Source organism: Falco peregrinus, chromosome 5 (genome assembly GCF_023634155.1).
Source record: "Falco peregrinus isolate bFalPer1 chromosome 5, bFalPer1.pri, whole genome shotgun sequence".
In the NCBI taxonomy this organism is placed as follows: Eukaryota; Metazoa; Chordata; class Aves; order Falconiformes; family Falconidae; genus Falco; species Falco peregrinus.
Genome location: NC_073725.1, coordinates 18,002,992 through 18,030,964, shown reverse-complemented (window position 1 = coordinate 18,030,964; position 27,973 = coordinate 18,002,992). Strand labels below are relative to the sequence as shown.

Here is a 27,973-nt window from a genome sequence, read left to right as displayed (position 1 = left end):
AGCGGCGGCGGCGCCGGAGGGGACCCGCGCCCGCCTCGGCGCCGGGCCCATGCAGGGAGATGGCGGCGGGCCGGGCGCTGGCCGCGCTGCTGGCCGCGCTGCTGGCCGCCTCGGCGCAGCTCCTGCGGCGGGAAGGTAGGGCCGGGCCGGGCCGGCGCCCCTCAGCGCGGCGGGGCTGCCCGGGCAGGGGCCCGCCCGGCGGGAGGCGGGTGGCTCCGCGCTCGTCTTCGTGCGCTGCGGCTGCCGGGGCGGCATCGGGTACTGAGAGTGTGTGTGTGGGAGCGGGCTAGGACCGCGCCTGTAGCGTTCGGCGGTGCCGGTGCGTCGCGGCAGCCGCAGCCCCCCGCGGGGAGCGTGAGCGGCCGCCTTTCTCCAGTGCCGGCGGGGGGGGCGAGCCCGGGCATTGCGGGTGCGGGGGTCCGCGTCGGCCCGGGGCGAGGGCTCAGGGCGTCGGTGGCGGGGCCCTCGGGGCGGGGGGCGGCCTTGCCGGGCCGCGCTGCTCGGGCCCCGCGGGCAGAGGGCGTGGGGGCACCGCGTCTCAGCACCTCTCGTTGGAACATCCCTCTTTCTTCGTGAAATAAGTGCTAGCAGGGCAAATGATTTGACCTTTACGTTCTGGCTTACTGGAGAACTGGTTGTGCAGGTAACTTGGGAGCCGGAGCAGGTGGGAGCTCTGTGTCTTGAAATTCCTGGACGCTTGATGCAATCCCATGTGTATAACCCGTGAATAATTTCCTTAAATCCTGTCTGTGACCCCAAGAGAATGCCAGTTATGAACACAGAGACAGTCTGTGGGATTTTCCTCAATTTCCAAAGCTGCTTGATTGCAAAAAATGCTCATCCTCAAATCTAAACAGTCCATTGTATAGCTATTGGTCCTGTTAAAGACTCTTAAAGTATGTCTTCTTCTATAGAAAGTAACTGCTGAGTTATTTGCAGTGACTGTGAATAACCTAAAGACTCTGATATGAAATTAATGCCTTTTTAACGTAGCTCTGTTACCTTTAACTGTACTGGTTGTGCAGATCTGTGGCTTAGGGCTATTATTATAAACAATAAAACCTAAATGTTGACTGTGAAATTGGATAGCACTGAGATTTAAGTTTCAAGCTGCGTAGTCTTTTACATAAAATATTTGTATTTCATGTATTGCCTCTGAGTGAATGAATAACAGCTATTTGCCTCTATAAGGCTCTTCAAAGGAAAGAAATAATGTTATACTGTGGTTAATTGTGTGGTGTTTTCAAAAAACTCAAACTTTTAAAAGCTTAGATGGATCAGTGCTAGGAGAGGAGCTAGACTTTCCAAAAGTCTTGTATTGTTGAAGTAGCGAATTAAAAAAATCTTCAGTTGCATCTTTTTGCATACATAGGTCTAGACCTTCGTGGAGAGATGCAGCAGCCTATTCACACATTAGTCCTCACCCTCTGGTCAAACTGTGTTATCAAAATCCCCTTTCACCCTCCAATCTTCTTGATGCCTTATGTTAAATTTCTTGGGCTTCTTTTAAGGCACAGTAGAGTTCTTTTTGAGCCACTGTCTTTGTTTTTTTTCCTATTGTCATCATCTGCTCCTGCATCTTCTTTAAAAATATCTCTTGCTTCTTGCTTAAAACATCCAAACAAACTGTGCATTCACATTGGCATTTAAAAAATACTTTATACCCTCTTTATGCAAAGTTGGGCCCACACCAGTAGTTGGTTGGGTGTAGCAGTGAGCAGGACAGCAGCTGTGTGGTGGCTGTGGGTGCAGGTGGTGACCCTGGAGAGCTGAGCAAGTCTCCTTTGCGTGTGATTGTAACAACTCCTGTCGGGAAGATGACAAAACCAAATCAGATGGGAAGGAGCAGGAAGTGGAAGGATGATGGTGAGTCTGATGAGGAACGTCTCACTTGTCCTGTGCAAACCTTCCCTGCAAACAAGATATCTGCATGGTCTGGGGCTTGCTTAGCTTAATCTAGAGGAACTGGGGGGAGCAAGCTTTGTGGTTACTCTGTAAAACAAGGTTAGTAATGGTGAAGTTGCCCAAAATACCACTGGTAGACCCAGTTGTTTGGTGCCACTGATGGTAGTCCCTCTTCCTACCTCTTCCAGTCCCTTCCTTTCCAACTGCATGCTTCTGTCTGCTTGTCCTGCACAAGCACCACTGCTCCTGGGTCCAGGTCCTCAGTCATCCTGTCAAACTCACTAACTCAGTGCCTTCTGCTTCTTTGTGGGCCCCCAGCTCTGTCCCCCCCTCAAGAGGTGGCTCAGTCTCAGCTGCGTTAGTGGCACTGGTTGGCAGGCTGAAGGTTGTGATGGCGTAAGTGGGACGGGAGGAGGGAATGGTGCCTTCCCAAGTTTGCTGGCAGATCTTGTATACCTGGTATGTCCTTCATCCCAGTGGGAGCTGCTTTTGTTATTGCACAACTGAAACTGTAACGTTTCCCTGAGCAAAAGTTTGTCCTGAAAGCTCAGAATAGTTCAGGTTGATTTCTTTCCCCAGCACCCCAATGCAGTCGGTTATTTTTTGGGAGTTCCCTTGCCCTGGTGCTGACGTTGCTGCTCGCACTGCTGCTGCTGCATTTTGGCTGCAAGTTGCAGCTGTCTCCCCCTCAGCGAGGCCAGGTTTAGGCTGGGCATGCAGAACCACGCGCAAGGTGGGTATGAGGCACGTGTGCCTCTTCTCAGGGACTGGTGATGCTCTGGTGGGAAGGCTACAAACCTTGGTGTGCCTGTCTCTAAATCTGTTTCTTGTCATCCTTGATGAAGTGCTTCCTTCTCTTGCTTTCTCTCCCCACCCTTTCCCAGCAGGTACACTGTTATGGTGGTGTTCTTACTGTCTTGTAGGAATGTGTAGATCAGGCGTGGCTGGTCACATTGTCTTCAGAGGAGCTTGTGTTTTTTTTCAGATGCAACTTTATACGTAGCGTAAATTATCAAGTGTCACAATGGTTAACTTAAAGGTGGAAAACGACAGAAAAGTATTTGGTTCGATAGTTTTGCATAGGTGTGGGAGCATGAACATAGTACTGCGTATCTGACCTTTGAAAATGTCTTTTCCAACTAAAACATGTTTCTTTGAAGCACTAATAATGCAGCTAATCAGACTTTTATGATGTCTATGAAATGTAAACAAATATTTCAGATTTAAAGTACCCTTATGTGATAAAATCTGCATATGTATTTTGGGCTTTGTCTTTAAAATGTCGTTACAAGAAGTGAATTTGCAGATAATGCTGTGTTGCTTCTTGCTCTACCCTCCAGTTAACTTTTTCTTGGCAACTGACTGATTTGAATCATGCATCAGTCTTGACATGTAAAGCTGCTTCTCTTAATAAAGTAAAAAAACCCCAAGCTGTTAGCAAGGTCTTTCTGCTGTTCTGACTATATAAATAACTGGCCTGTTTGTGCTGCTCTGGAAGTCAGTGGAAGCTGGATTATTTCCATTCTGAATTGCTCTTTGCTCGCTCCATCGAGACCTCTCCTTTTAAGACCACAACTATTGTGCCTGAATAGTTGGTTGTACTTTTTTCTTTTTTTTTTTTTTTTCCTTGCATTGTGCCATTATCAGTCCGGAGTACTTAATTTTTACTTAGAAGTGGCCCAGGAGAGAAGAAACGTGGTACAATGGACCAGCTCCTGAGCCTGGCTCCTTAGGGAGCTGGCAAGAGTCTTTTGTGCCTGGGGTTGTCGTTTGATGAGCTGTGGTGGCTTATCAGCAAAAAAAATAATTAAGGGAGAGCAGGCTGAAAGGGATTATTTTTTAGCATTGGCTTAAGGCGTGGGCTGAAAGGACTGGTGAGGGGAGAAATAGGGTGGAAGGGTTGGGGGTTGCTGAAGCTTGTGTTCAGAGTACTACCCATGGACCTATGGCACAGAGGAAATTACTCGTTAGCTAGAAAATTGCCCTACTCTCATTTTTATTCTGACTTGTGTGCATTGTCTTGCTACACTGTAACAGGATTCTCTAGACAGAAATCAGGGCTTGCTTTATGAAGTAAGGGAAGAACCTTTCACCTACCTGATATCAGGTATCCTTTGGGTCAGTTGTGTTCAGGCTTGTTAATTACTTAAAAGAATTAATCTTATGTATAGATGATGTTGAAATAGAAAAGAGCTTTGAGAAACAGAAATAGAAAAAATAGAAATAGAAAGGAGCTTTGAAAAAAACCTACTGAAAATAAGTTTTGACTTCTTGAAATACATAGCAGCATTATTTTCACAAGTATTGCTGGGGCTTGGTTTATTAGTATAGCCCTTATCATCCAGCTTAATTGATACTTATACATGTGTATGTGTTTAATAAACTTTGGAATCCCCATCTGCCAAAACCTTAGTCTTAGGTAGAGGCTGAACAACTTTGCACTTAGTTCATTCCAGAAATACTTCACGTTAGAAACAGCATGCTGGGAGCAAAGTCAAGATGCTTTTGGCTTTACCTGTGTTGACTGCTACAGCTACGGGTGACAGGGACAGGGTGTGCTTGCAAATTAGTGTACAATAATAGCTGATTAACTCTTTTCCTTCTTCAGCAGTTTCTCTGTATTGATTAGATTTTAATTTGCTTTTTGTAATTGCTGATGGCAAAACATGATCTTCTTTGGGTCCTGGGCAGTGACAGAGGAATGCAACCTGAGAGCAGTGGATGTTCCCCGGGGTGGTACCTCTTTGTGTTGTGGTTGGTGCGGGGCTGCTGGGTTGTTGCTGGGGCTGTGCAGTAGGGAAGCTGGGTGTTGCTCACTGCTGTTCCACTGTTTCTTACTGCAGCGAGGTTCTCCTGCTGTCTTCTGGGTGCTCCTTTGAGCTTTCCCTGTGGTTGCTTTCTGGCCTTGGTTTCCATGTGAGAGCTCCTAAAAAGGCTCAGCTGCAGCAAAGCATGTGTTAGGCTGGAGGATATGGGGAAAATGGGCCTTGAACACCAGTTTTGATCTAACAGGGCTCTTTTTGGGTAAACCTCTATCCTCTTCCTTTGATTTTCTTAAGTGTCTTTTAAAATCTTTTTACAATTCTACATCTTTTAATAACTTCTATAGTTTATAAACCTTTGCCCAGGTGGTGGAAAGACTAAATATGTTACCTTAACAAAGCGCTCCCAGAGTTTCTGGGACATTAGCTGTCTTGCTGATGCTGCTCAGGTACCCATGTCAAACCTCAGCTCTGGGGTGGACAACACACCCACTGCAGCACGGGTTGATTTGTTGGAGCCAAACCATGAACCAGTTCCTGTAGAGCACCTGATGACTTTTGGTGCTCTCTTGATAGGATTCAGCTAATAAAGCCTGGTCACCATCCCTCAACTCAAAAACTCTGATCTGATGGAGGTGTGACAGATTTGCCTTGTTCAACATCTGCTTGTGCCACCAGGGCATGAAGGAAAGGATGTGGCGTGGGTTGTGCTGTGCTTAGTAAAACTGTTGACTGCTGGCTGTTATGTCAGAGCAAAATCCTTGTTTCTGTTTTAGCTGGTGACAGAGGCGAGGGTTTGCTGCCTGTAGCTGAACCTGCCTAGCCTAGGTAGCCTAGTGTAGGTAGTATTGATGGGACCTCCTGGAAGACTTCAGGAAGAGCCAGCTGAAGAATCATGCCATAATGTCTAATGGATGTGCATTCTGTGTGTGTTAGTAAGGTCTAGTCTGCTTCTAAGTGCCCAGGCTGCCAGCACTGGGGGAAAACTGGGACTTTTTTTTTTTTTTTGGTGGGTTTTTCAACCTATCCCCTGTAATGGGGGGAAAAGTCTCACCCTTGCCTGTTCCATTGAACACTTTCGACAGCCATCCTCAGGGGTGCCATGGGACAGCCTGCTTCGAGCTGTGCCTTTTGATTTCTTGGGGAACAAAGTGAGCGTTTTTACTCACTGTCAGAGCAAACTCATTTGGAAAGGTGTGATCATGCCGGCATTTTGGAATTGGCCCTGGCTTTGGTGGAGCTGAGAGATTAGTGTACAGAGACTGCAAACTGTGGAGGTGAAAAGGGATGATCTCAAGTTTCTTAGAAGTGAGAGACGAGTTGACAACAGAATGTTTGGCATGGGAGGGACCCTTGATTGTGAAATGCGCTTTTTCCACCTTCGTTCACCAGAGCCAAGACCAAAGAGCTGCTAAGACATGCTCCGAGATGCTGTCCTCTCACTGGCTTACATCAAGGTAGGGATAAACTGTGCAAGCAAACACCCCTTTGATCAAGGGAGGCTCCTCCAGCGACTTGTGTGGTGCCTTAGTGTTCCTTGTGGCAGTGCAACATTTTCTTGTCAACATGTGCAGACCCATGTGTTGTACATTCTGTATGTTGCATGCAAGCTGGTGGTCAGCTTGCAGACAGTGTTCTCTGAGCTCTGCATCTCACTTCTACAGAAGGAACAAAACTTAATTTCTGTAAAATAATAATAAAGAAAAGGCAGCTCAGAGTCAACATTCTCCTTTCTGTAATTAAAGCTAAGCTTGCCAAATCCCAAAGTGGTTTCCCCCCCCCACTTTTGGTGAAAAAAGCTTCTTTTCAAAATTTCTTTTATACATTGTCTTAATTGTTTTCCAAAAAGGTTCTAGAGAAAAAGATGGAAGTACTGAAATTATTATTACTACTTTTTTTTTTTTTAAGCTGAAGGTACTTCAGCTTAGTTATTCCTGTTAGGAATTACAAATTAATGAATTAACAAGCCTTGAGTGAGCAACCTTGTTGGCATGGGGTACTGACAGACCTTCTCTGGTGAGTTGTGCTTGGGATGGCTTGTAACATCACTACCCCAGAAGCATCCACCCTTCCTGATGATGTGGATGAGGAGAATGGGATGTGCAACATCTTGCCTGCTTTGCGTCCCCATCTTAGATACTAGTTTAAACAATCAGTGAAGATTAGGGAGTTGTACTGTGGTGGCTGAGGAATGGATACTCTTCCACAGGTGCCCTCCCCTGAGCTGTGGATGGTTACCCTGGCATAATAGTCATTGGCAGCATCTATCTGTAAGTGTTTACAAGCTTTGCAGGTTTTAAGCTTTAATTTTCTGGGTGATACTCTGAATGCAATCCTTTCACAAAATATGAACATCATATCCCAAGCAAGCATGGCATTGAAAGACTAGTTGAAACATAAGGGGATCATGGAGCAATGTGGAGAGTAGTTAGTTTATATTTTAAATGTAAACAGAAAACCTGTTTGCTTTATGAAAAGGATTTCGGCAGCTTGCAGCAAGCAGCGTTGTAATTTGTGATTGTGCTCATGATCTCTGCTGCTCACAGTGCCATTTAGTAGGTGAGAAGAGTAGAAGTGGTGTATGGGTCCCTGACTAAGCTTGCTGAGGGCTTGAAGAATGTGAAGGCAATTACCTGGATGGGCACTGAGGGTGGAACTGGAGGAGTGGATGATGCTTGGGCAATTGAGTGCTGTAGTTACTGTGGAGTGGAACTTAAGTTGACAAAAATTCAATAAGGCCGGTACAAAACATTGTAATTGGCAAAGAGGGAGACTTTTAAATGTTTTTTGACCTGTTGTTGCCAAACTTGATGCAACTGTGCAGTGAATTGTGTTGGAGGTGATGTGGCAATGGATGATCAGGTGCAGCTGTTGGCGCATCTCTTAGTTGAGCCATTGAGGTGTTAGCTCAGGATGTGTGAGCTGGAACCTATGATCCCCATCACGCAGGAGACAGCCTTGAGGTCCACTTGCTAGATGAAGGAGGCTTTGGATGGATTCCTGTGAACGTGTCCTGCCAATGCTACTGTCTTCTGCACCAAGGCTGTCTGTTAGATCAGGGCGATGAGTTGGTATGGCTTGAAACTGAAATCATTCAGCTTATGGCCAGGTTACTGTGTTATTGAGTCGTACCCCTTGCTCCCACCGCCTTGCTGTAACCCTTGCAGTAGACTGTCGTGGAAAAACCTCAGCAGGCTACGAGCATGCCTGTGGGCCAGCATCCCTGCAGGGGCTCAGAAGAAGCAGTGAGCTTTCCAGGAGAGCCTACTGAGCCGTAGAGACAAACAGTCCAGCAGTGCTATCCCTGTCCCAAGGCAGTGGCACAAACTGCTGCGGTGGACAAGCCTGTTCTTTGGAGAGGTGTGTTGGTTGTGTGGGTTCATATCCCCCTCAGGCAGAACAGGGGTTTGGATCCAGGTATTTCATATCCGGAGTGAGCATTGCTGCTACTCGCCTTCTGCAGCCTCTCATCGCCTCCAGCTGCCACCGGCTTGTGAATAGTGTCTGAGTCAGCACCATCCAACTGGTTTTTGTTAAAATTGGCTGTGTGGAATGAGCCCATGATTTAACTGCAGTGAGCAAACCGACAGCTATTGTATATTATTTTGGGATAAATTAACATCTGAGATTTTTTGTTGGTGGTGGTGGTGGCTTTCGTGGGCTTTGGTTTCTTGTTTTTCTGGAGGTTTTTTGATTGTTTTAATCCATCCAGCAAAGTCACATACAACAATCCATAGACCCTTATGGATAAATTGCTGCAATAAAATGCAGTCCTCTAGCCAAAGCTATCTGGACTCTGGTCTAACTCCCGCTTTGTTTAGCAAGGCACTGTACGTAGCCATAAAAATTTCTGTCCTGCCAAGTCTTTTCCTTCCATGTATGTACATATGCTCTTGGTGAATGTCACTGGCTCTACTACTCTCTAGCTGTCTTCTACATCGCACCCCCCTCTTGTACAGGAAAAATATCCTTTTGACATTTATATAGACATACTAAAAATTCTAGATTAGTGTCAGATGCAACCACAGTGGATAAATTTAGGCTAAATTCTATGGAGTAATCTGACACTATGCAGTTTGTTTCTAACTCAAGTTGGAGACCTCTGAGCAATAAAATTTATGAAAAGTTTGGAAAAGTCATACTGTTGAGAAAAAGCTAGCCAAGGTGTGTTCACATAGAGAGAAGCTTTACTCTAGTGGTAAAGGGATGCTGTGATGAGACAACTGTTCTGAAGGCACAGCCTTAGATGAGAATGAGCAGTAGTGAAATCCAGTTGCAGCAGGGAAGATGCAGATTGAGATTAGGGCAGTTGAAGAAATAGCCAAGGGAGGCTGCAAAACTGTGATTGCTTAGAGGAAAAAAAATTGAGGTCAGATCAGATGTCTGCGTCAGCCTGTGAACCAGCTCAGGACTTCAGGCTTTATCTCTGACAACTTCTAGTCCAGCGATTTCATTTTTGTGTAGACAGAGACCAAATCCAGCTTGGCAATGCTTCCTCTCGTTGGTTTGGATATCCTGTGTGTCATTCCTGTGCAGAGTTAACGAGGCGTGGAAAATCATTCTTTACAAGAAACATGTACAGTTACTGGTAATCCTAATAAAAAGGTATGCAGTGGGAATCATAGACAAAGACATCTAGTGTGAGTCATGAAGAGATTCATGTTTATAAAAGCTCTGCAATAAAGGTGCTTTTAAAGTAGTCTGTATTGCGCTACATGTGTGGGGCTATAGTTTAGGGGGTTTAGGTATTTAGGGTTGGGGTTTTTTTTAGTGGTTTGGGGATCACTGGGTATACTTTCTGCACCATTCTTTTTTTCTATTTTTCCTATGAAAATGAGATTTGGTAGTCTAATGTAGCTTAGCACATCCCTACCAGCTGGCTGCTGTTGACATTACAGGATTATGTTCTTATTTCTGGCCAAAATTATTATCTGTGGAGTATCATCTTAGCAAGCTGTTTGGTTATGCATTAATTTAGCTTGGTGTGTCTGTATTTGTGTGGGTTTCTAGCAGACAGTTTTGCTGGGCTTAGCCGAGTAAAGATCTGCGTCCTTGTTGCCTGCTAGGACGTTGTTGATAGTTGGTATGTTGATCATTACAGCACTTCTGCGATTTTGGGCAGGTCGTGTTTTGGAAAGCTGAGGCATGGGCCATGTCCATGCTGGAAAGTGATACTGAACTAACAAGGATTTGATCTTGCAGGGAGATCTGATGAATGGCTACGTGGTCATGAAGTCTGGAAGAAGGGTGTATGTGTGCAAAAAAAACCTGTGCAGAAGTCAGGTCTTTTCAAGGGCTGGGGAAGATGATGCTTTGTTTTGACCCTTGTAGGAAATCTTTGCTTACTTCAAAACACCATTCAAATTGTAGAAATATTTTATTCCTTGGTTTCAGCTCAGGGCATGTATCGGTTTTGTTTTAAAGCTAGTCATGTGCTTAAGGTTATGCTTAAACTTAATCATCGTGACTAAAAATGATCTTAGAGCTGTGTGTGACCATTTGGTGCAGAAGCGTTGGCTGTTTGTGGCCCAGGTGCATTTCTCCATCCTGCCAGGCTGGTTGTATGGCTGTGCTGTCCTGAAAAGAAACAGTGATAACTGTTTGACCAGAAAGTGAGGAACAGACTTCTTAGTAAAACGTAGAAACTGTAGATGAGTATGACAATTACCATATGCAAGAAAGAAGTCTCTTTTGTCCATAGTTGTTATTTATTGGTATTATGCTGTTAACGCTTCGTATCTGGGTGGCATAAACATCAGAGAAGTGATGACTATCACGGTCAAAGGGTATTTTGTGTGCTAAGCATGATAACTAAAAACCTCCAAAGAACCCCAAAAGTGTCCAGTGCTATGGAAAACAAAACTCTGGGCTGGGCTGGAAGTGCTTGTTTCACTTTCTCGTCTGAAAACTGCTTCCTCCCAAAGAGGGAGGAGGAGCAATCCTGGTTGCTGACTTTGCTTTACTTTTCCCCACCCTGCGCACTTTGTCCCTGCAATTGTCCCCTGCATGCTTGGAAGGTCATGGCACAAGCCAGTTTCCTAGCCTGGATGGTTGTTTGTTTGTTGGGTTGTTTTGTTGTTTCTGTTTTCTTCATGGCGAAAACCCAGACTGAAAACCTTTGCAAAAGCGTTTCTAAGGCAGGAACGCGGACGTCAGGTAGTGCCAGCCATTGGAAGAGGCATGGGAATTCAGTGTATGTTCTCGGGTCAGAGGACTGTCCTGTCACTTAAAAGATGTAGGAAACTTACTCGGTGATCAGGTTCTCACTAATGGTGTCTGAGGGTTGATGACTTGTTGTTACAAGTATGTGCAGAAATTTGGCCAGCCTCATGGTGTGAGGTTTTCTTTTAAAGCTTTTGATCCTGGAGGCAAATAGATAAGGCAGTTTCAAGGGCTTGCTAAATCTTTTGACTCTCAAGATTGTGTAGAAAAGGCAGAAAGGCTGGAAAAAGGCAACAACAAAACTCAAATAAAATCATGATGGGGTATCTCTTTGAGTACTCTATGCCCTACTCCCCTTAGAAGTGAGATTTTTAGATGTCTAGTGTTGGCGAACCTGGAGTTGCAGCGTTCCCAGAGGCTGGGAAGGACAATAGCCAGTGCTGACTGCTCAGTGCCCAGGGCTTTTGCAAAACATTGCAATGAAAGTCAGGCCTTGCAAGACAATGAGATTGCTGTAAAAATCTGGAGATTTGAACAGGGGGGTTTAAAAATAGGACAGGGAAGTGGAGTCATTAATGCAATATGCTTCTCTCTGTAGCTGGGGTGGCTGAAGCTGTGAGTTGGGTGGGTAGGTGGTCTGAGGGTCTCTGGTGTACTCATCTGCCATGAGAGGGCTCTGCTGATGAAGGGTTCCCACGGTGTGCTCGGCCCTGCTCCCCACAACCCTTAGCAGATGAGCCCCTGGGTCTCTGGGCTTGGGCCAGTGTACTTACACCATTGCAGCAGTCGCTGGCCTGGGCCAGGCTGGCTGTCCAGGTGCTCAAGGGATGCTGTGCAGTTGGGCGGAGCCTGGGGCGCCTTGCAGATGTGCGTTTCTGAGCCAGATGTTTTCCTATGCCTTCCTGGTGTGCTGCCTGGCAATGGGAACGGCTGCACGGGCTCTCCTGGGGTGCTGCACTGTTGGGTTTGCCAGGGTAAACCTCTCTTTATTGGGTTAATGAGCAACCTGGTGTACGGGCAGAGCTTTGTCATGCAGCTCTGCATGATGTCCCAGTGAAGGAAGAGACCTTTTTGAACATATCTTGGGGTACCCTTATTTCTAGATCTCTTGCATTTTTTTATATACGTTTCCACCCACCCCGGTAAACATTAAAAGCACAAGTGCCGTAGACACTGTGATTGTGTCTTCCATACACTGAAATAAGGAAGGCAGAGTAGTAAAAACAAACAGCAGAAAACCTACGAGCTGACCTCTTCTCAGATTTTCACCTGGGGCTGGCATATGGTTGACTTCAATGCAGACTTTACTCTCTTCAGTCAGAGCTGGGCTTAATCTTTGCTAAGCATCAAATTAATGCTAATAACTTTTCTAGTCATCTTGAATGTCCAGTCAGTGCTTCTTGGTGTCTTACATTTTTGTGTATCTTTTTAGAAGTTGGGTTTGGTCCATTTGTTGATAAACTGCTGCCCATGAAGTAAGATTATTCAACAAGCAGTTTATTCTTGGCTCCAGCATTTCTTCTGAGAGGTGCTCTTGTGTTCAGTAGTGCTTGAGGATGGGTTGAAATCTGTGAAGGTTGCTGAGCTTTTTATGTGTTCCCCAAAAGCCAATGATGGCCGTATCGGGGTGGAGAGGAGGTATCTGAGCACACAGGGTCTGTCCTAGGCCACAGGTGCCTTCTGTGCTGCTGAGAGGCATTGCATGGATGTCCTGTACCTTCAGAGGATGAGTTGTAAAACGTGGGGAGGGTGGGAAAAGTCCGTGACCACATGTACAAGTGTTGGTATGTGCTTTTGGTATCCCCAGAATGCCTCCTCTGGTCTCAGTAATTGTTGAGGCATACCCAGAGGGTCTTGTTACCATCGCCTGCAATTAAAGTTGAGGCTTACTTGATTGTGTGGCAGCTGCATAAACCTGAATTATCGTGACTTCATGGGTGCCTTCAGAAATGAAGCAAGCTGTATGGTGGGCATAACAGACTGCAAACCAAAATCAGGGCAACAAAAACTTGAATGGAATAGCTGAGCTACTTTAAAATTGTGAAATAAATAACAGTGGTGAAGGTAAACTGGAGCAGAACTGGTCCTACACAAATTCCATGTATGCCTGCCTCTGGGCACATGCAGCAAGTGGATTTCTGTGTCGTCTGTGCTGTACTGGAAGAACCAAGAGACTTCTGAGAATGTGGATGCAAATATTTCTTCTGACAATGTGGCATCTGTGGGGATGTGTGGAATGCCTGGTGATACTTGTGTGTGCTAGTAACAAAACACCTCTTTTTTTGTTGTGTTTTTTTTTTTTTTTTTTTCTCTCTTAGCTTCCTTTATGATCTCTCTTCATGCAGCGGACAATGTCACAGTTATGATTAAACTGAGACACAGTATGTCACCAAGCTGTCAAATTAATGTTAAAAATGTCACCAGATCTGAACTCTGGATAAAGCCTGGGGAGAGCACGACTTTTACCTTCACTTGTAGTACTCCAGAGAAGTATTTCATCATGGAAATTCAGAAAAATATTGGTAAGATAAAGCGTTTTAATTTTTCTCCCAGTGGTAATTTTCCTCTGATAAAACTATGTGCCGTCTTTTCCAGTTACTATACTAAGGTATCCCCTGTAACCTTGGGTAAGAGGAAACCTTGAATTACTGAAACTATGTAAGTTGAAGTGGTCTGTATTATGGCTGGCAGAATTAACGTTAACTAGGCTGTTTTGGAAACAGTTAAATAATTGTTGCATCATATTCCTTGCTGCCTTCCCTTTTCCTGCAGTTTATAAATGCATCAGAGAATCTTTTTTCCTTTCAAAAGTCTCTGAGCACTAATAATGCTGTATGACCCACATTATTCGTTGATCAGCTTGATTGTGTCTATAAGAGCAACAGAAGCATTGAAAGCATGCATGTGGTTCCTTATATTTAATGAACAGTACTGAAGTTCAGTAAATGCTGAAGTTCAGAAGAAAATTTGCAAGTGTAACTAAAGCTTCATTTGCTTTGAATGTTATCCCTGGTGTATGTTAATGTTAATGGTGTGAACATGTGCTACTTCTCAACAAGATCCCAAACTTAATAGGGTATTCAGTCTTTGGTAACATCTTCATGGGGTGGTGTTCAAGGACAATTCTCTTTGCATTTTGGCATTTTATTAATTTGATTCATGCAATATTTCATTATGTATTTGTAAGATGCCCTTGTGATATTTCTTCTTTTAAGTTGAAGCCTAGATGTAGATTAAAGTGTGCTCATTTTTAATGTCCAGCTAGAAATACCAGTAGTTTAGATTTGTCAGAGAATCCTTTTCTAAGTTCTCCCCAGAGTTGTGCAGCAGCAGTTGTTGTCATTCATCACTTCTGCAAAATCTGGGGCCCAGATTGTTCATCAAGGCACCAGGGAAATGAAGATACAGTTCATGGCAAGGAGTGGAAAATTTAAAGATTAATGACTTGCCAGGAGTTCTGCAAATGAGATGGGATGAAGTTGGTTCCCTAGATCCATGATATCCAGCTCCCCTAACATTGCATTTCTCACTTTTGCCCCTTCAGCGCTCTACCCTGTTCACTAAATACCTTCTGAATTCTTCAACAAACAAGGCGGGTAGAGACAATCAATTTTGTTAATCAGCCTGATGAAAGCAGGTTTATCCTGTCTATGGTTTAGGAGTCCTGTTTGCAGACAGCATGTGACCGTGTTATAGGAGTGTCTTTTAATGCTTGTAGACGAGAAGTGCAACCTAAAAATGGTGAAAATAGCAATGAAGGGGAAAGTGTCAAATTCCTCGTTTACTTGAATGCTTGCCAGAATGTGTCATGGCTGTTCTGTCTCTGCATTTAGACTGTGTGTCAGGCCCATGTCCATTTGGAGATGTTCATCTGTACCCACTGGGGCTACCTCGTCTTAACAGGACTTTCACCTGGGATGTGAAGGCAAGTACAAAGGCTGGACTTGAACTGAAATTTTCTACCCCATGGCTAAGACAGATTGAACCAGGAGAGACGTGCCCAGATTTTGTTAGCTACAACATCAACAGCTGTATTGATACAGCCAAGGTCAACATTGGCACCTTCTGCAGGAATGGGTCAGTGTCTCGCGTCAAGCTGCTGGGAGGAGTTGTCCTGTCTCTGCACCTCCCGTGGAACTCACCTCTCACCACCTCAGGCTTCAACATAGCTAACAGGGCTTCCATAAAACGTAAGTATGGAGTAGTGTTTCCTCACCTGTAATCAGCTCGTGCAGATTGCAGCAGAATTATTTAAACCTTTCTTGTCAGGTAACCTCCTAGTTGTGGTGCTGCTATCCCTAACTCACTTCCACTTCATCTTTCCAAAAGCTATTGTTGCATGGTTTTTAGTTTGGTAGCTGGTGCTCTTCTGGGGTCAAAATATCTTAGTTTGTTTGGTTAATAATTATGAAAACTGCTGCATTGCTGGTTTTGGTGCACAATACTTATTTTCAATCTCTTTAAATTTCCTAAAACTTAAACATACCTGCTCTGTTGTTTTTGTGGTTTTGGCTAGGTGAGACTAGATAGCGTAATTAGAATGAGCCAAGAGAGTTATTTGCTGGTTGCAGTGTGTAGTTGGGTTTGTTTATTTTAAAATAAAGCTTCCTTAACTTCTGGAGCCTCAAATTAGTCCCTCTTTTTCATGAGAGGAAGATGGGAAAAGGTGAAGTAGTGCCTGAAAGGCTTAAATACTGCTTAAATACAGCTGTTTCAACCTGTAACATAAAATGTTGTGTAATCATCTTAAAATACCTGGAATATTATATAGCAATCAGTGGGTTACTTTGTGATATCATGACAAACCTTTTTTGGGAGATGCTCTTGCTCTATACTTTAATTCTGCAGTTATTGCTGTCAGTTATAAAAGGAACCTGCTCCAGGTTCAAGTTTCTAGAATACAAGTTTTTAACTCCTGGCACTCCTTGCAGTTGCATATCATCGCTGGAGTCCTAGAGCAGGACCATAATCTCTGTGTACCCAGCTTCATGCTGTCAAAGCGTCATCCAAACATAAAGTGTCTTACATGGCCTCCATGGTTTGCATTTGTGCTTTATCATGCATATTTGAGGCTCTTTGCTGGCATGCTTTTGTTAGATCTGGGGGGGACTGGGGCAGAGCTCCTTGCTGGTATAAAAGCTCACATCTTTTGTTTCCCAAAACCCAGGGACGCAGAAGTAGTTGTCAGGTGCATGTTTGCTCTTGCAAAACCAGGAGCAAGAACTAGGATCTTTCACTTCCAAACGATAAAGGCTTGTCTGTCCACATACTTGAAATGTGAACCCACTAAACTGAAAATGCTGCATTAATATGTCCCTTACCTTATCTGTAATTGAAGAAAAAATCATCAGCTTGAGTATATGTTTTAATCTGGAGAGTTTGTAATACCTCACCTGTAGCTGAAGTGGATGGCCTCACTGACAAAATGAAAATACTCAGCTGCTGGGGTGCTAGATATGCCAGTGTGCCTTCATTAATTGGAATGTCTTTTGTATTTTTTTTTTCCACTCCTGTTTTAGGGTTGTGCATTATTGAATCCATTTTGAAGGGGGAGTCTTCAGTCACCCTGATGTCCCCAAACTACCCACTGGGCTTTCCAGAAGATGAGCTCATGACGTGGCAGTTTGTGATTCCTTCCAACATGAGAGCAAGCGTATTTTTCCACAACTACAGCCTCTCAAACTGTGAAAGGAAAGAAGAGAGGGTGGAGTACTACATCCCTGGCTCCCTCAGCAACCCAGAGGTGTTCAAACTGAGTGACAGCCAGCCCGCCAATATCGCTGGCAGCTTCAATCTGTCCCTGCAGGGCTGTGATCAGGATGCCCAGAACCCAGGCATCCTCCGCTTGCTCTTCCAAGTTGTCGTTCAGCACCCACAGGTTGATGAGAGTAAGTACCTGCCTTCCCCTTCCATTGCTTTTTCTTATGAACATCTGGGCTGAGCACCACAGGGAAAATACTGAGGGTTTTGTGATGTTCCTTGAACTTTAGTTTAAGGAGGTGGGTTGCCAGACAATGCTGCGGCCTGTTTTACTGCCCTGGGTACCACCAGCCACCATTACGGCAAGGTGAGCAGTGATGCTGAAACTTAAAATTTGGGGTGGAGTTTAAAACTCCATTGCAGATTTTACACTGTAGCTTGTAAACGGTGATTCCTTTCCTTTTCCAGTACCTGCATCGTGTAATTGAAAAATTCCTTTAACAACTGCCATATCAGGTCTTGCACATTATATAAACAAAGCTAAGCACCAGCTTGCTTTTCCTTGTCACTGTGTTCCCTCTGGGGGCCCAGTCCAGCTATTGGACAAGGACCATAACTGCTTGATTGGAATTGTCACATGTTGCTGCCTGCTCTCCAGTACAGGAATTTAATCCAAGCTTATTGGGACACTAGGATTATTAAAATGTGAGCCTAGGTTTCTGCTCTCTACATAAGCAGTCACATTTAGCAAGGTAAAACCAGCTGTCGTGGTAGGTGGCAAGATCCATGGCATGAACTGGTGAAATGAGATACGTAAAATTGTTTCCATACTACTAATGGCATCAATATGCATCTTTCCTTCCTTTCTTTCTTCCTCTGAGTTTTTTTTTTTTTGCTTCCTAGAGAAGTCTGAGCACAATCTAGTGTGAAGAAGTCACACTAGATAAGTAGTTGTCAGTAAGATACTCCACTAATAATATTCCCTACATGTTTGGATGTTCTTTAGGTTTCTTGCTGCTTGTTGCTACACTAAGGAAATTATTCTTTTACTGTTTCCTTGCCCAAAGTCCAGACTGGCTTAATACAATGACTTGTAATACTAGAGCATTTATCTAAAAACAAATAAAAGGCCTGGTTAGGTGATGAGCTATGAAGTTAGTGATTTATCCTCTGGCTTCTAAGCTGTGACCTCAGTTCATGGTGGAGATTAATAATCAAGGTGCCCTCACTGCAGAGGGAGCAGGTGGAGGAAAGTCCACACTCTGGACTACCACTGCATCAGGAGCTACAGAGGCTTTCTAAGTAATTTTAGAGAGAATAAAGTTTGAATGCCCTGTACCATGAAGTCACGTATCCAGGAACAGTCTGAAGCATCTCACCACTTTAATCCTCACTTGTTTGTCTGTCTAGCCTGTCTCCAATCAGGAACAGCAAATCCTCCTGAAATTGTTAACAAAATCATGTTTGCTTACATTTATTGTGTTGTATCTTGGAAGCCAGACAGAGTGATAACGTTGTATTCAACTCATCAGCTTCATCTCTCTTCTACTTTAGAAAGCAAAAAAGGATTTTAATGTATTCATGGCCAGTAAATGAGATGATAATCACAAAAAAAAAAAGTACAAAAAACAGGTTGTCATTTATTGAATGAAATGCAAGTAAAGAACCACTTGGATTTGAGAGACAACAGTGGTTTCTCTAGGGATTTTATTAGGATTTCATGAGTGATCTTATACATATAAGTTCATCAAAGATTCAAATTCAGCCCTCAGGATGGTATTGAAACTTTTATTTAAATTAAAAAAAAAAAAAAGCCATCTGCAGTGTGCAAATTAAACATGGCTCTTACTAAAATTTTATTGGTATTTGCATATTCTCAAAGCTTCCCAAACATGTGGGTATTCCACAGCTGTCTGTGTTGCTTATAATTAAATAAGGGGGAAATACAGCTCTTCCCACTTGAAATAACTTCTTGATCTAACCCTCTCTATGTTTAGCTGCTCCAAGAAAAAACATTCTGAAGAATGGCTAACCTTGCAGTACGAATCCTAGGTTCTGTGCTTGATTGTGGCAATGATGGAGATTTCCATCTGACCTCTTGCCTTTTTATGTGTCTGATTTCCCACATTGGAGAAAGCTGTTTTATTCACCTTTTGTTTATGACTTTGAGGTCCACAGCTAAAACCAGAAAATGAAGAGTAATAACAGTGTATGTGTGTATGTATATTTTAAAAAAAATCTGTCCTTTATAGAATAGTAGAATCACAGAATGGTTTGGGTAGGAAGAGGCTTAAAGATCATCTAGTTCCAACCCCACTGCCATGGACAGGCACATTTTCTGCCAGATCAGTTTGCTTGCTTTGACATCAGAGACATGTGCCTTGTTAACAGCATTAGGATGCTGTGTTGATCCAAATCTATCTTTCCACATGATAGTTAATCTTTGAACTAGGCTGTAGTGCATAATTTTGGATTTTTTCCTCTTTCCTTATCCTTCCCCCTTGCAGCCGTTCCAAGTATTTGCACCTGCCATTAGCTTATGTGGGAGGTGTTTGTCATCCCTTCTTACCTCCATTGTTCCAGCGTGCTGTCAATTCCAAACAGTATGTGATGGAAGACAGGGCCTTGAAGCCAGTTCATCGGGGAAACCCGGCAATAAATCATAACTCTTTCTCCTTATGTATGTCTGAGTTTTACATATTGTGTAGGAGTTGCTTTTATGGAGCATGCCTGGAGACTCATGGAAGTAGGTCTCATAAGGGGTTGTGATTTTTCAGTTAGACTGGAGTAGATGTTTCTGTCGGTCATCTAGGCTATCAAACTCACAGAAATGGCTGTGGTTGGTAGGAACCACTGGAGATCATAAAGTCCAGCCACTTGCTCCAGCAGGGTCAGCTAGCACAGGTTGCCCAGGACCATGTCCACTGGGTTTTGAGTATCTCCAAAGGCCTCTGGGTAGTCTGTTCCATTGTTGACCAACCTTGCTTTGTTGTTGTTAATGTTTAAGAAAGATTTTCTGTATTTCCGTTTGTGCCTCTCGCCCTGTCACTGGGCATCATCAAGAAGAGTCTGGCACATATCATTTACACACACGTGCATACATCCCCCTATGCCACCCAGCTCACTTGTTCCTTTCTCCTATTAGAGATGCTCTCATCCCATTAGAAGTGTCTCTGTGGCTTCTTGCTGGCCTTACCCCAATACGTCGGGGTCTGTCTTGTACTGGGGAGCCCAAAACTTGACCCAGCATTTGCAGATGTCTCACCAGTGCTTTAGCAGAGGGCGAGATTTGCCTTGCTCAACCTGCTGTCGATGCTTTTTCTGATCAACTGTTGTGTGATCAGTAGAACTGACTTTAAAAGAAATACCAGAAACTTCTTGGGGAAAACAAATCTAACATAGTTGGCTGAGCTCCTTACATTGTAGCCTAACCTGTTTAAAAGGAGCTAGCATATGTGTTATCCTGTTACAGCTGGAAAATGGTAGGGAAATGGAGTTTGTGTATGGAAGGGCTCAACCCTGTAAATTAGGAGTGATGTGATATACTGCCTGAGTTCATATTACACTGATGGAAAGAAGTACATAATGTTTTACCTGACACAGAAACAGCTGATGTGGCTGCTCATCTAATGGGATGAGAGGAGACAGAGTAAGTTTTGCCTCACACCGTGCTGCTTGCTAGTAATTGTTCTGGGATGTTTTTTGTTGCAGATGTCACCCATTTGGTCGACCTGAGCAAGGAGTGGAATATGACTGTAACGATACACTTTGAAGGGTGGCCCACCCACATCCCGCTCATGTCTGAATCCATGTGCTTGATCTGTAAAGATCCTCGCACCTGTGACCGTGTCTTGACTTTAGTGTCTGGTGCTGTCTACAAGATCTCCTTTCTCTGCAAGGACTTGTCCCGTCTGAGGATCACAGCTGAAAAAGGCATAAGTATGACAAAAGTGGTTTAATGTTGTTTCCTAGGGAATGCTTTTGCATGCTTTTCCCCAGGAGTCAGCCAAACCTTCTTTCTCGCTTGGAGTTTAAATAGAGTGTGGGTGGAAACCAGGTGTTGGCCTGCTGAGAGATGGGTACAATGAATCTGGAGATGGCCTTGTTGAACCCCGTAGCTATTCCTATGAGGCACATAAGAATCTTCTCACTGAAAACTGCAAAATATGGAAATGGAGCAGGAGAGCCATAAATCTGCCCATGAAAATGCAGGACCAAGGTTGCCATCAGGAGTGCGTCATGTGCCACTTGCATATACACTTGGTGTAGGATTTTCCCAAATGCTTTCAACTAACAGTAGAGAAACAGTTTTAAAATATGTATCTGGACCTTGACTAGCCTGCAACAGTGTCCCAGTCAGCAAGTGATATAGCAAAAGCAATATGCTGAGTGAGGGATTTTTAATATGTTTGTATCTGTTGGTTTCTTCGGTGTCCTGCACCCTTTTAAGGAAAGCTCTTTAAATACAAATGATATATGTTTGGTTACATGTGGTTACTAAGAGAGGATATTTTCTCAGGTAGATGCTTATCTGGGTCTGTAACACAAAACTGACAGTACTGTGTGTGCGTGTACTCCGGTACACAGGAAAATCCGGACTTGTTTCTGTGATTGCAGGCTGCTTCGATTTTCGGTGGTGTCAGAGGAAGATCTATTCCCTTTCAGTGCCCAAGGCTATTACCCAATTGCCAATTCGCCTGCATAAGTTTATTTGGAAGCTCTTGGCTCCTGATTTGATCAACACAGAAATTACGTCTCCGTCCTTGAAACTTCAGCAACACGTCCCAGAGCAGAGGTGCAACACGAGCTACAGTTACAGCATTGTTAGTGCCACCCCAGAGATGGAGTTGAATGTTGGTGTGTTCTGTCCTGGTGGATCCATTAAAAAGATTCAGATGAGAAATAATATTACCATAGCCTTAAAAACATTTGGTAAAGGATTCCTTAATGAGTCAAACCATCAGGATCTGAAAATGTCTTTTGTGCCACATATTAAAGGTAAAACATACTATATTGTTGTACGGTGTTGGATGTCTCAATACGCTTATTAGAGCGCTTGCGGATAAATAGAAATAAGAGTTCAATTTTTTAGAGTCTAGTCCCAGAGCCACTGCTGGGAGCAATCTTTGTCTGAATCAGGGTCATGGTTTATTCCTGGAAGAAGGAAGGAACTTTGTACTCCAGGTGGTGCATAGTTGGCTGTGGGAAATTCTGCAGATATATCTGTGCTAATTGTGATAATTATTGATGTGGGAGGGGACAACAGGTGAGTTGTATTGCTGATACTGAGATGCAATTGACTGTAGAAATTTGCTGGTCACAAGTATAGTAGATGCTTTTTTGTTATGGAGAAGAAAGACCAGATAATTTTTCATGCTGAAAGAGCAAGCTTGGCGGGGGGGAACCAACAAAAAAACCCCCACAACAAACCAGGAAGTATCAAAGCCAAGTTTTCATTCCTTTATTCTTTTCCTTTACTGCAGATGAGTGCACTTTCACTGTGAGTCCAGATCCAAAAGCTAAAGTTTACTTGCAGACTCCCAACTGGCCTTATGGTCTGCGTCCTTATGTCTCCATATCCTGGTATGTCATTGTGCCCAATAAGCAAGTTGCTCGCCTCGGGTTCTCCAGGGACCGCATGGGTGTCACCTGTGAGACAGGCCGTGCCTATGTCAACATAAAGGAGGAAACACTGGGGGCAGAGGAGACTGTGCGCCGTGAGGATGAGCTTCTGCCCCAGCCCCGAAATATGTATCACAACTTCTGGGTAAACGTCTCCAACTGTAAACCTGTGGATAAGACGCAACTGACCTTGCAGTTCTGGGTAGCCTTTGCTGACAAGCAGATAGGTGAGTCCTGTGAGGTTGTGGTGGTTTGCTTTCCCTTGGAGGAACAGTCATGGGTGCTGGCCCTCCTTGGGTGGGGGGGTTATGAGAGCCCTGCCTTTGGAAATACCTGTTCCTCAAAAACCTCTGAGAGTTACAGCTGGGTACCTCTAGAAGCTGGGGAGGAAGGAGGGGTTTTAATGTGGTGGTAGGGTTTTTGTGGGATTTTAGGGGGTTTTTTGGTTGGGGTTTTTTTTTTTCCTTTTTTTTTTTTGACACGGGATTGCAGTACTTGGGGGGAGGAAGACTAGATTTTATTTTTTTAAATTTAATTTAGCTTTTTTAATTGGAAAAAAATACAGCCAGCATGTAGAAGATAAGTGATGTTTTTCCCTCCCAAGTTCACAAACCTGGTAAATGACTTGGGATTTGATTATGCAAACTTACTCATCCAGGTAGTAGTTCAGTTAGTCTCAGTGTTCACACAAACAAAAAAATAATTTCTGGGGCAGATCTGACCATTTAGTGGAGAGCGTTCTGACTATTGACGGCAAAATCTGCATTCTTGTTGTCCTTCACCTCCCTGAAACATAGTTTACAAGAAAAACAAAAACAAAACCCAACAACAACAAAAACAGCGAGGGGGAAACATTTTGGGGTGGGCTTTGCTTATGTAAATTTGCTTCAAATTTGCACTGCCTCTTCACTTCTGGGAGACTTCTGTCTGTCAAGGTATTGGCTACACGAGCTAGAACTAAACCAGTACACATTTCTATTTTTTCCTCTTTTTTTTTCTTTTTTTGTAATGTATGCTTTTAAAACACGCAGCATTTTCCTTTGCTTATGCATGGACTTTCCTAATCAATTTTATGACTCCTAGAAACATGCAGGTCAACACAAATTGTTTATTTCAGAGGAAAGGATGGTATTGAGGAGAAGTTGGTGAAACGTCACCGCTTCCTCTGTTGAATCCCTCTCTGTCTCTTTCTACACTTTCTTCTCTTCCCTGCCTATTCAGCCAGAGGCATATGAGATGCTGCAGGTAAGTTCAGCCGCACATGAGCTGTATTGAACCCTTGGAGGTGGGTTGGGTTGGTTGTGTTTCTTGGTTGCGCTCCACTGCTAGCAGCAGGAGTTTGTCATTGCTTGGCCTTCAATCTCTTGGAAATGGCTTGTGTTGCCTTGTGGTGAGTGTGGCTCGGAAACTCCTGCCATGCAGGCAGCCGATATGCTTAGAAGCTTTTAAAGAGGTTCAAACCCAGACAACTTTTAGCAGAAAGCTGGATGTTTTCTCTCTTGCTCAATGTCCTTGTGCCTTTTCTGTTTGCAGACCTAGGAGTGATACTTGCTGTGGTGGCTGGGGCTGGAGTTCTCACAGCTATTGGACTGACTGTGTGCTGTGTTAAGAAGAAGTAAGTTCATAATTTGGTGTGTGTAACTTAGCAGTTCAAGAAGGCATTTTGGGAAAGCTGCTGGGCCCTCTTGTTTCATGTGTTGGTATGGACGCCTTGAGCAAGAGTCTGAAGCATGAGGTAGTCAATAGTGGAAGCAGTGTGACTCCAGGAATGCTGCTTTACTCTAAATTGACTGACTTTAAGAGTAGAGCAGCATTTCTGGAGTCACACTACTTCAACCTCTAGGGCATTGCCTGCCTTGGCCTTAGCGCAGGCTTCTGGCTGTACTGTTGGTTAGCTGTTGGTTGGACTTCACCAGCAATTCTTATGAAATGAAATAACAATGAATGTGGCTGCTGCACCTCTGACTCTAGACAAGACTTTGTTTAAACAAGCTGTAAACTCACCCAGATAACCTAGGAGCTATCTTTCATCTGCACAACCTCCAGCAACTTCTGAAGTTTGCACATCAAGTGGGAGCATTTTTCTATGAGATAAGCCCTTGGGGAGAGAACTAGGTTGTGCTAAGCAAACATGCATAGTGTTACTCATGCAAGCAGAGTCTGAAGTCATCGATAGCTTGGGGTTTCTGATACATGTATGCTGGCAGGGTGATTGGGTTCTAAAACTGTAGGGTTTGAATAAAATTGTGCAATAGGAAGGCTAGAACAGTTATGAGCACACTACCACACAGGAAAGACTTTACAAATACAGGCTTAGAACTCTTCAGTTCAGCCTTTGGTCTTTCTATTTTGGGGACAGTTGCTGCAGAAGGTGCAACCAAGAAAAGTTCATTTGACTTTCATAGAGAACTCACTATCTTATTTGTCTTCAGTAATGCTCAGCGTTGTTTTGTGAGGATCTAGTGGCCTCTAGGTCCTATTAATGTGCGTGGATGTTGGGTGTCTCGGTTCACTGCACAGCCAGGACCCCCATGCTTGGGAGGCCATCGGAGTTAATCTTGCAAACTTCAGGGTCAGCAGAGCAGCAGTAGGTAACCAAATAGCATGAAGTTACTTTCTGCTCTGTTTAAAAAAACATGTCTAAACTCGAGTTATTTATCCTAAGATTGCAAGTAAAGCCTTCAGTCAGGGCAGACTGCCTGACACTGGGTGACTGGGATGGGTACACAGAAGCTGTCGTTACTGAGTTCAGATGCATCAGCCGTGTGTTCTTTCTGACCTGTTAACAATTTCAACTCTGTAACAGGAGGAAGAAAAGCCAGAATCCCATGGTGGGAGTGTATAATGCTAACGTGAATACTCAGGTGCCGGGAAAACAAGGCTTATTCACAAAAGGGAGGAAAAACAATGAGTCTCATGTCTATGCGGTTATTGATGATGCTATGGTCTATGGGCACTTGCTGAAGGAATCCAATGGCTCAGTCACTCCAGAAGTTGACGTGTACCGGCCTTTTGATGGACCCATTGGTAGCTTGCCACCTTCTCCACCTCCATTCTCCTTCCGAAAAGACATTAAATGCTCTTCTAACACCGAGGAATCTCCACCTCTGACGGACAGAGACCAGGACACTTACACGTTTGCTCATCAGAAATCAGAGGACAATGGAGATACAAGTGAAAAGAATAATGGAGATAGGAGTCAGTCCTTGCTGGAAAATAAGGAACAGGATGGTTTAGAGGAGTAATTTTATGCCAGGTATAGCAGTTTCCTGTGGAAATACAGGTGTAAGGACAGGGGTCTAGGAAAAAACCTGCAGAGTGTTATTTAAAAACATGTTTTGCTGTTGGTTTGTTTTGTGTGTGTGTTTTTAATTATTTTTTTTAAAACTTCAGCTGTTGATAGCTTTCAGTTTTAGATCGAACATCTAGCAAACTCAAAGCCGGTTGAGACACTCCAGGACTGCATGCGCTTCTGGTTCTGAAACGGGTGGCAAAGGTACACTCCTGCTTTTTATTATAATGACATCAGGAAAATTAATTCCTAACTGCCAGCTTAAAACTGTGGCAATTAGAGTGGGGAGAGCGTTTTGTGAGTGGAGGAAATACTGGACAGTAATTTGTTCCTGAGTGTTGGTTGGTGACTCTTGGAAGGCATAGGCTACGTCACCGTCTTGGGGCAGCTCCAGGTTGCACAGATGTCTAAGCAATCTGCTGATGTCTGAGCAAAGGAGGGGACACTGTAATTTCCACCACTTGCTGCTTGGAAATTCATTGTAATTGGCACGCTGGTGACTATGCAAGTGTAGTGAAAGACCAGTGTGAACGCTTGAGCTTGGGCTCTTCTAGTTCAGAAGTGAAGTATGGGTTTTCTCTCATTTCCAGCTGATTTTATCATACTTGGATAGCACTGTGTGAGCCTACACCAAAGATTGTGTTTTCTTTGCTTTTTTACAGAAACAGTTTCAGAAGTCTAAAACAATCTGGGCTTCTGTTCCAGATACCTGTAGCATTCACATTTTACGACACATCTTACGCTTTTGGCTCAAGTAAGAGTAAGAATTCAATAAAGAAATAATGATGTGGTCATACAGCTGTTTACTAATGCTTTTCACTTCACCTGTTAGTGATGCTCGGTTATTTAATCAGTGTTAAAAAGGGGTAAAGAAAACTGACTGTTTCCAGCAGGTGGTTTCTCTGCAATGCAAAGAATGAGAGTGAATCCATAAGGAAAGCCTAGATGTTTAAATATTTCTTTAATCAGCCTGAATACAACAACCATGTTGAAATGATGGTAGGGACAGCTCTTGATTTCTTGCTGGACTTGAACTTCAGTTGTCTGGCTGCCTTTGAAAGACACCTCTTGAAATCGGGTAAATAATAGGTCTCATTTTTAAGTGCTGTAGTTAGCATGCCCCTCGGTTTCTGTGCCTTTTAAAACTTGAGGGTCAGGTCTTTGTGCAGGGGACTACAGGTATATGAATAAAGCTGCCTTTTATATACAAACATCTGGTTTGTCCAGGTGTGCAGTTACTGAGGATGTTTGCAATTTTGTGTGCAGCATTAGGCTTGATGACTTGAGAAATTGTCTCCAAAGTCTTATCGTGACTGTTTCTTGCCTAGTGATACAGAGGTGCCATAAAACTTTTAAACAGTGTTGCATGCCATGATGTTAAAAATATAATAATGTCTAAAATTGAAATGTCTTTACTAAAAACTTTACTGTTTACATTAAAAATAATAATTGGATTTCTTCCTATGTTAACTATGCTGGCATTGTGAATTGACTATTTATTTGGTCAATTGTGTGTACTTAACAGTGTATACCATTATACTGCTTGGACCACTATAAGATTCAGTATAGTGACATATCTGACTCAGTCTTCTGTAGTATATAGCAAAACGTGCCAGCTAAAAGTGCCTTTTAATTTTTTCATGTATTTTCCTGCTTATGTTTATCAATTTTAATATAGAATTGTGCGTTCCTAGATCTCTGGCTAGGCACTGGAATCACATATTTCAATGTTTACTTGGGTCATTGTAATGTCATTTGAGAGCTTTAAAAGATTTTTTTTTTTGTTATTTTTTATGGTTTTTTTACAATACTGATAGCTGTTTCTCTCAGGTAACTGAATTGCCACAATACATTTTTATCAGATTAGTTTGGTTGTGGACTTGTCTGGTCAATGTTTCTTACTTATTGTTTATTGAAAAGGAATGAGAAATCTGTAAGAGAAAGTCAAGGCTGTCTCATCCCTCTAGCTTGGTTTCTGCAATTGCTTAGATGAATTTTTTTAGCTCATGTTCCTGCTAAGTAACTAAAGAAAATGTAGTGGAAGTCAGGCTTTTGTGAACAACTTCTTGATCTTTGAAGGAAGATGATGATGCTTATTGACTGGTATTTTTATTTGTTAGAATAAATAACTTTTGGTATGGCAATATAAACCTTAGTTTACAGTTGTTTCCAGTCTAAGGTTGACTTTCACTGTGCTTATTTTGGTATGTTTAGACTAAGAGTTCAGGCACAAATTCCGGTTCACTTTTCATTAAGAGAAAGTTGTGACTTAATTTTTTTAAAAAGTAAATAAAATACAACAATGCTGGAGTAACTGGTGTATGTCTTCCTCATGTGTGTGTAAACTTAGCCTCGAGTATTTTGATGTCTTAGTGCTGGCAGCTACACCATCACCTTAGACAATAGAAATGGGCTTCTAGAGAATCTGGTTTGCTGGGACAATATACTGCCGACTGTGCGTGCCCTTTTCTCGCATAGCCAGTGATATGCTATTAATTTCTGTCTTTAAAGGCATGTGTTTATATTGCTG

The 27,973-nt window shown here is 43.4% G+C and overlaps 1 protein-coding gene across 1 annotated transcript; it reads left to right on the top strand.

The window, feature by feature from the left end:
• On the top strand, positions 1–27,897 carry CDCP1 (CUB domain containing protein 1). The gene is made up of 9 exons (XM_055806851.1): positions 1–135; positions 13,148–13,351; positions 14,663–15,019; positions 16,349–16,717; positions 20,241–20,468; positions 21,147–21,527; positions 22,013–22,378; positions 23,685–23,766; positions 24,958–27,897. Exons 1-9 carry the CDS (start codon positions 60–62, stop codon positions 25,394–25,396), a joined length of 2,502 nt encoding a protein of 833 aa, XP_055662826.1. The 5' UTR covers positions 1–59; the 3' UTR covers positions 25,397–27,897.
• The last annotated feature ends 76 nt before the right edge of the window (positions 27,898–27,973 follow it).

Excerpts from the sequence above, each read along its gene's own strand:
- CDCP1 (XM_055806851.1), top strand. The coding sequence starts at position 60 with ATGGCGGCGGGCCGGGCGCTGGCCGCGCTGCTGGCCGCGCTGCTGGCC. Across the intron at positions 136-13,147 it reads GCAGCTCCTGCGGCGGGAAG|CTTCCTTTATGATCTCTCTT; the intron begins GTAGGGCCGGGC and ends TTTCTCTCTTAG. Across the intron at positions 13,352-14,662 it reads GGAAATTCAGAAAAATATTG|ACTGTGTGTCAGGCCCATGT; the intron begins GTAAGATAAAGC and ends CTCTGCATTTAG.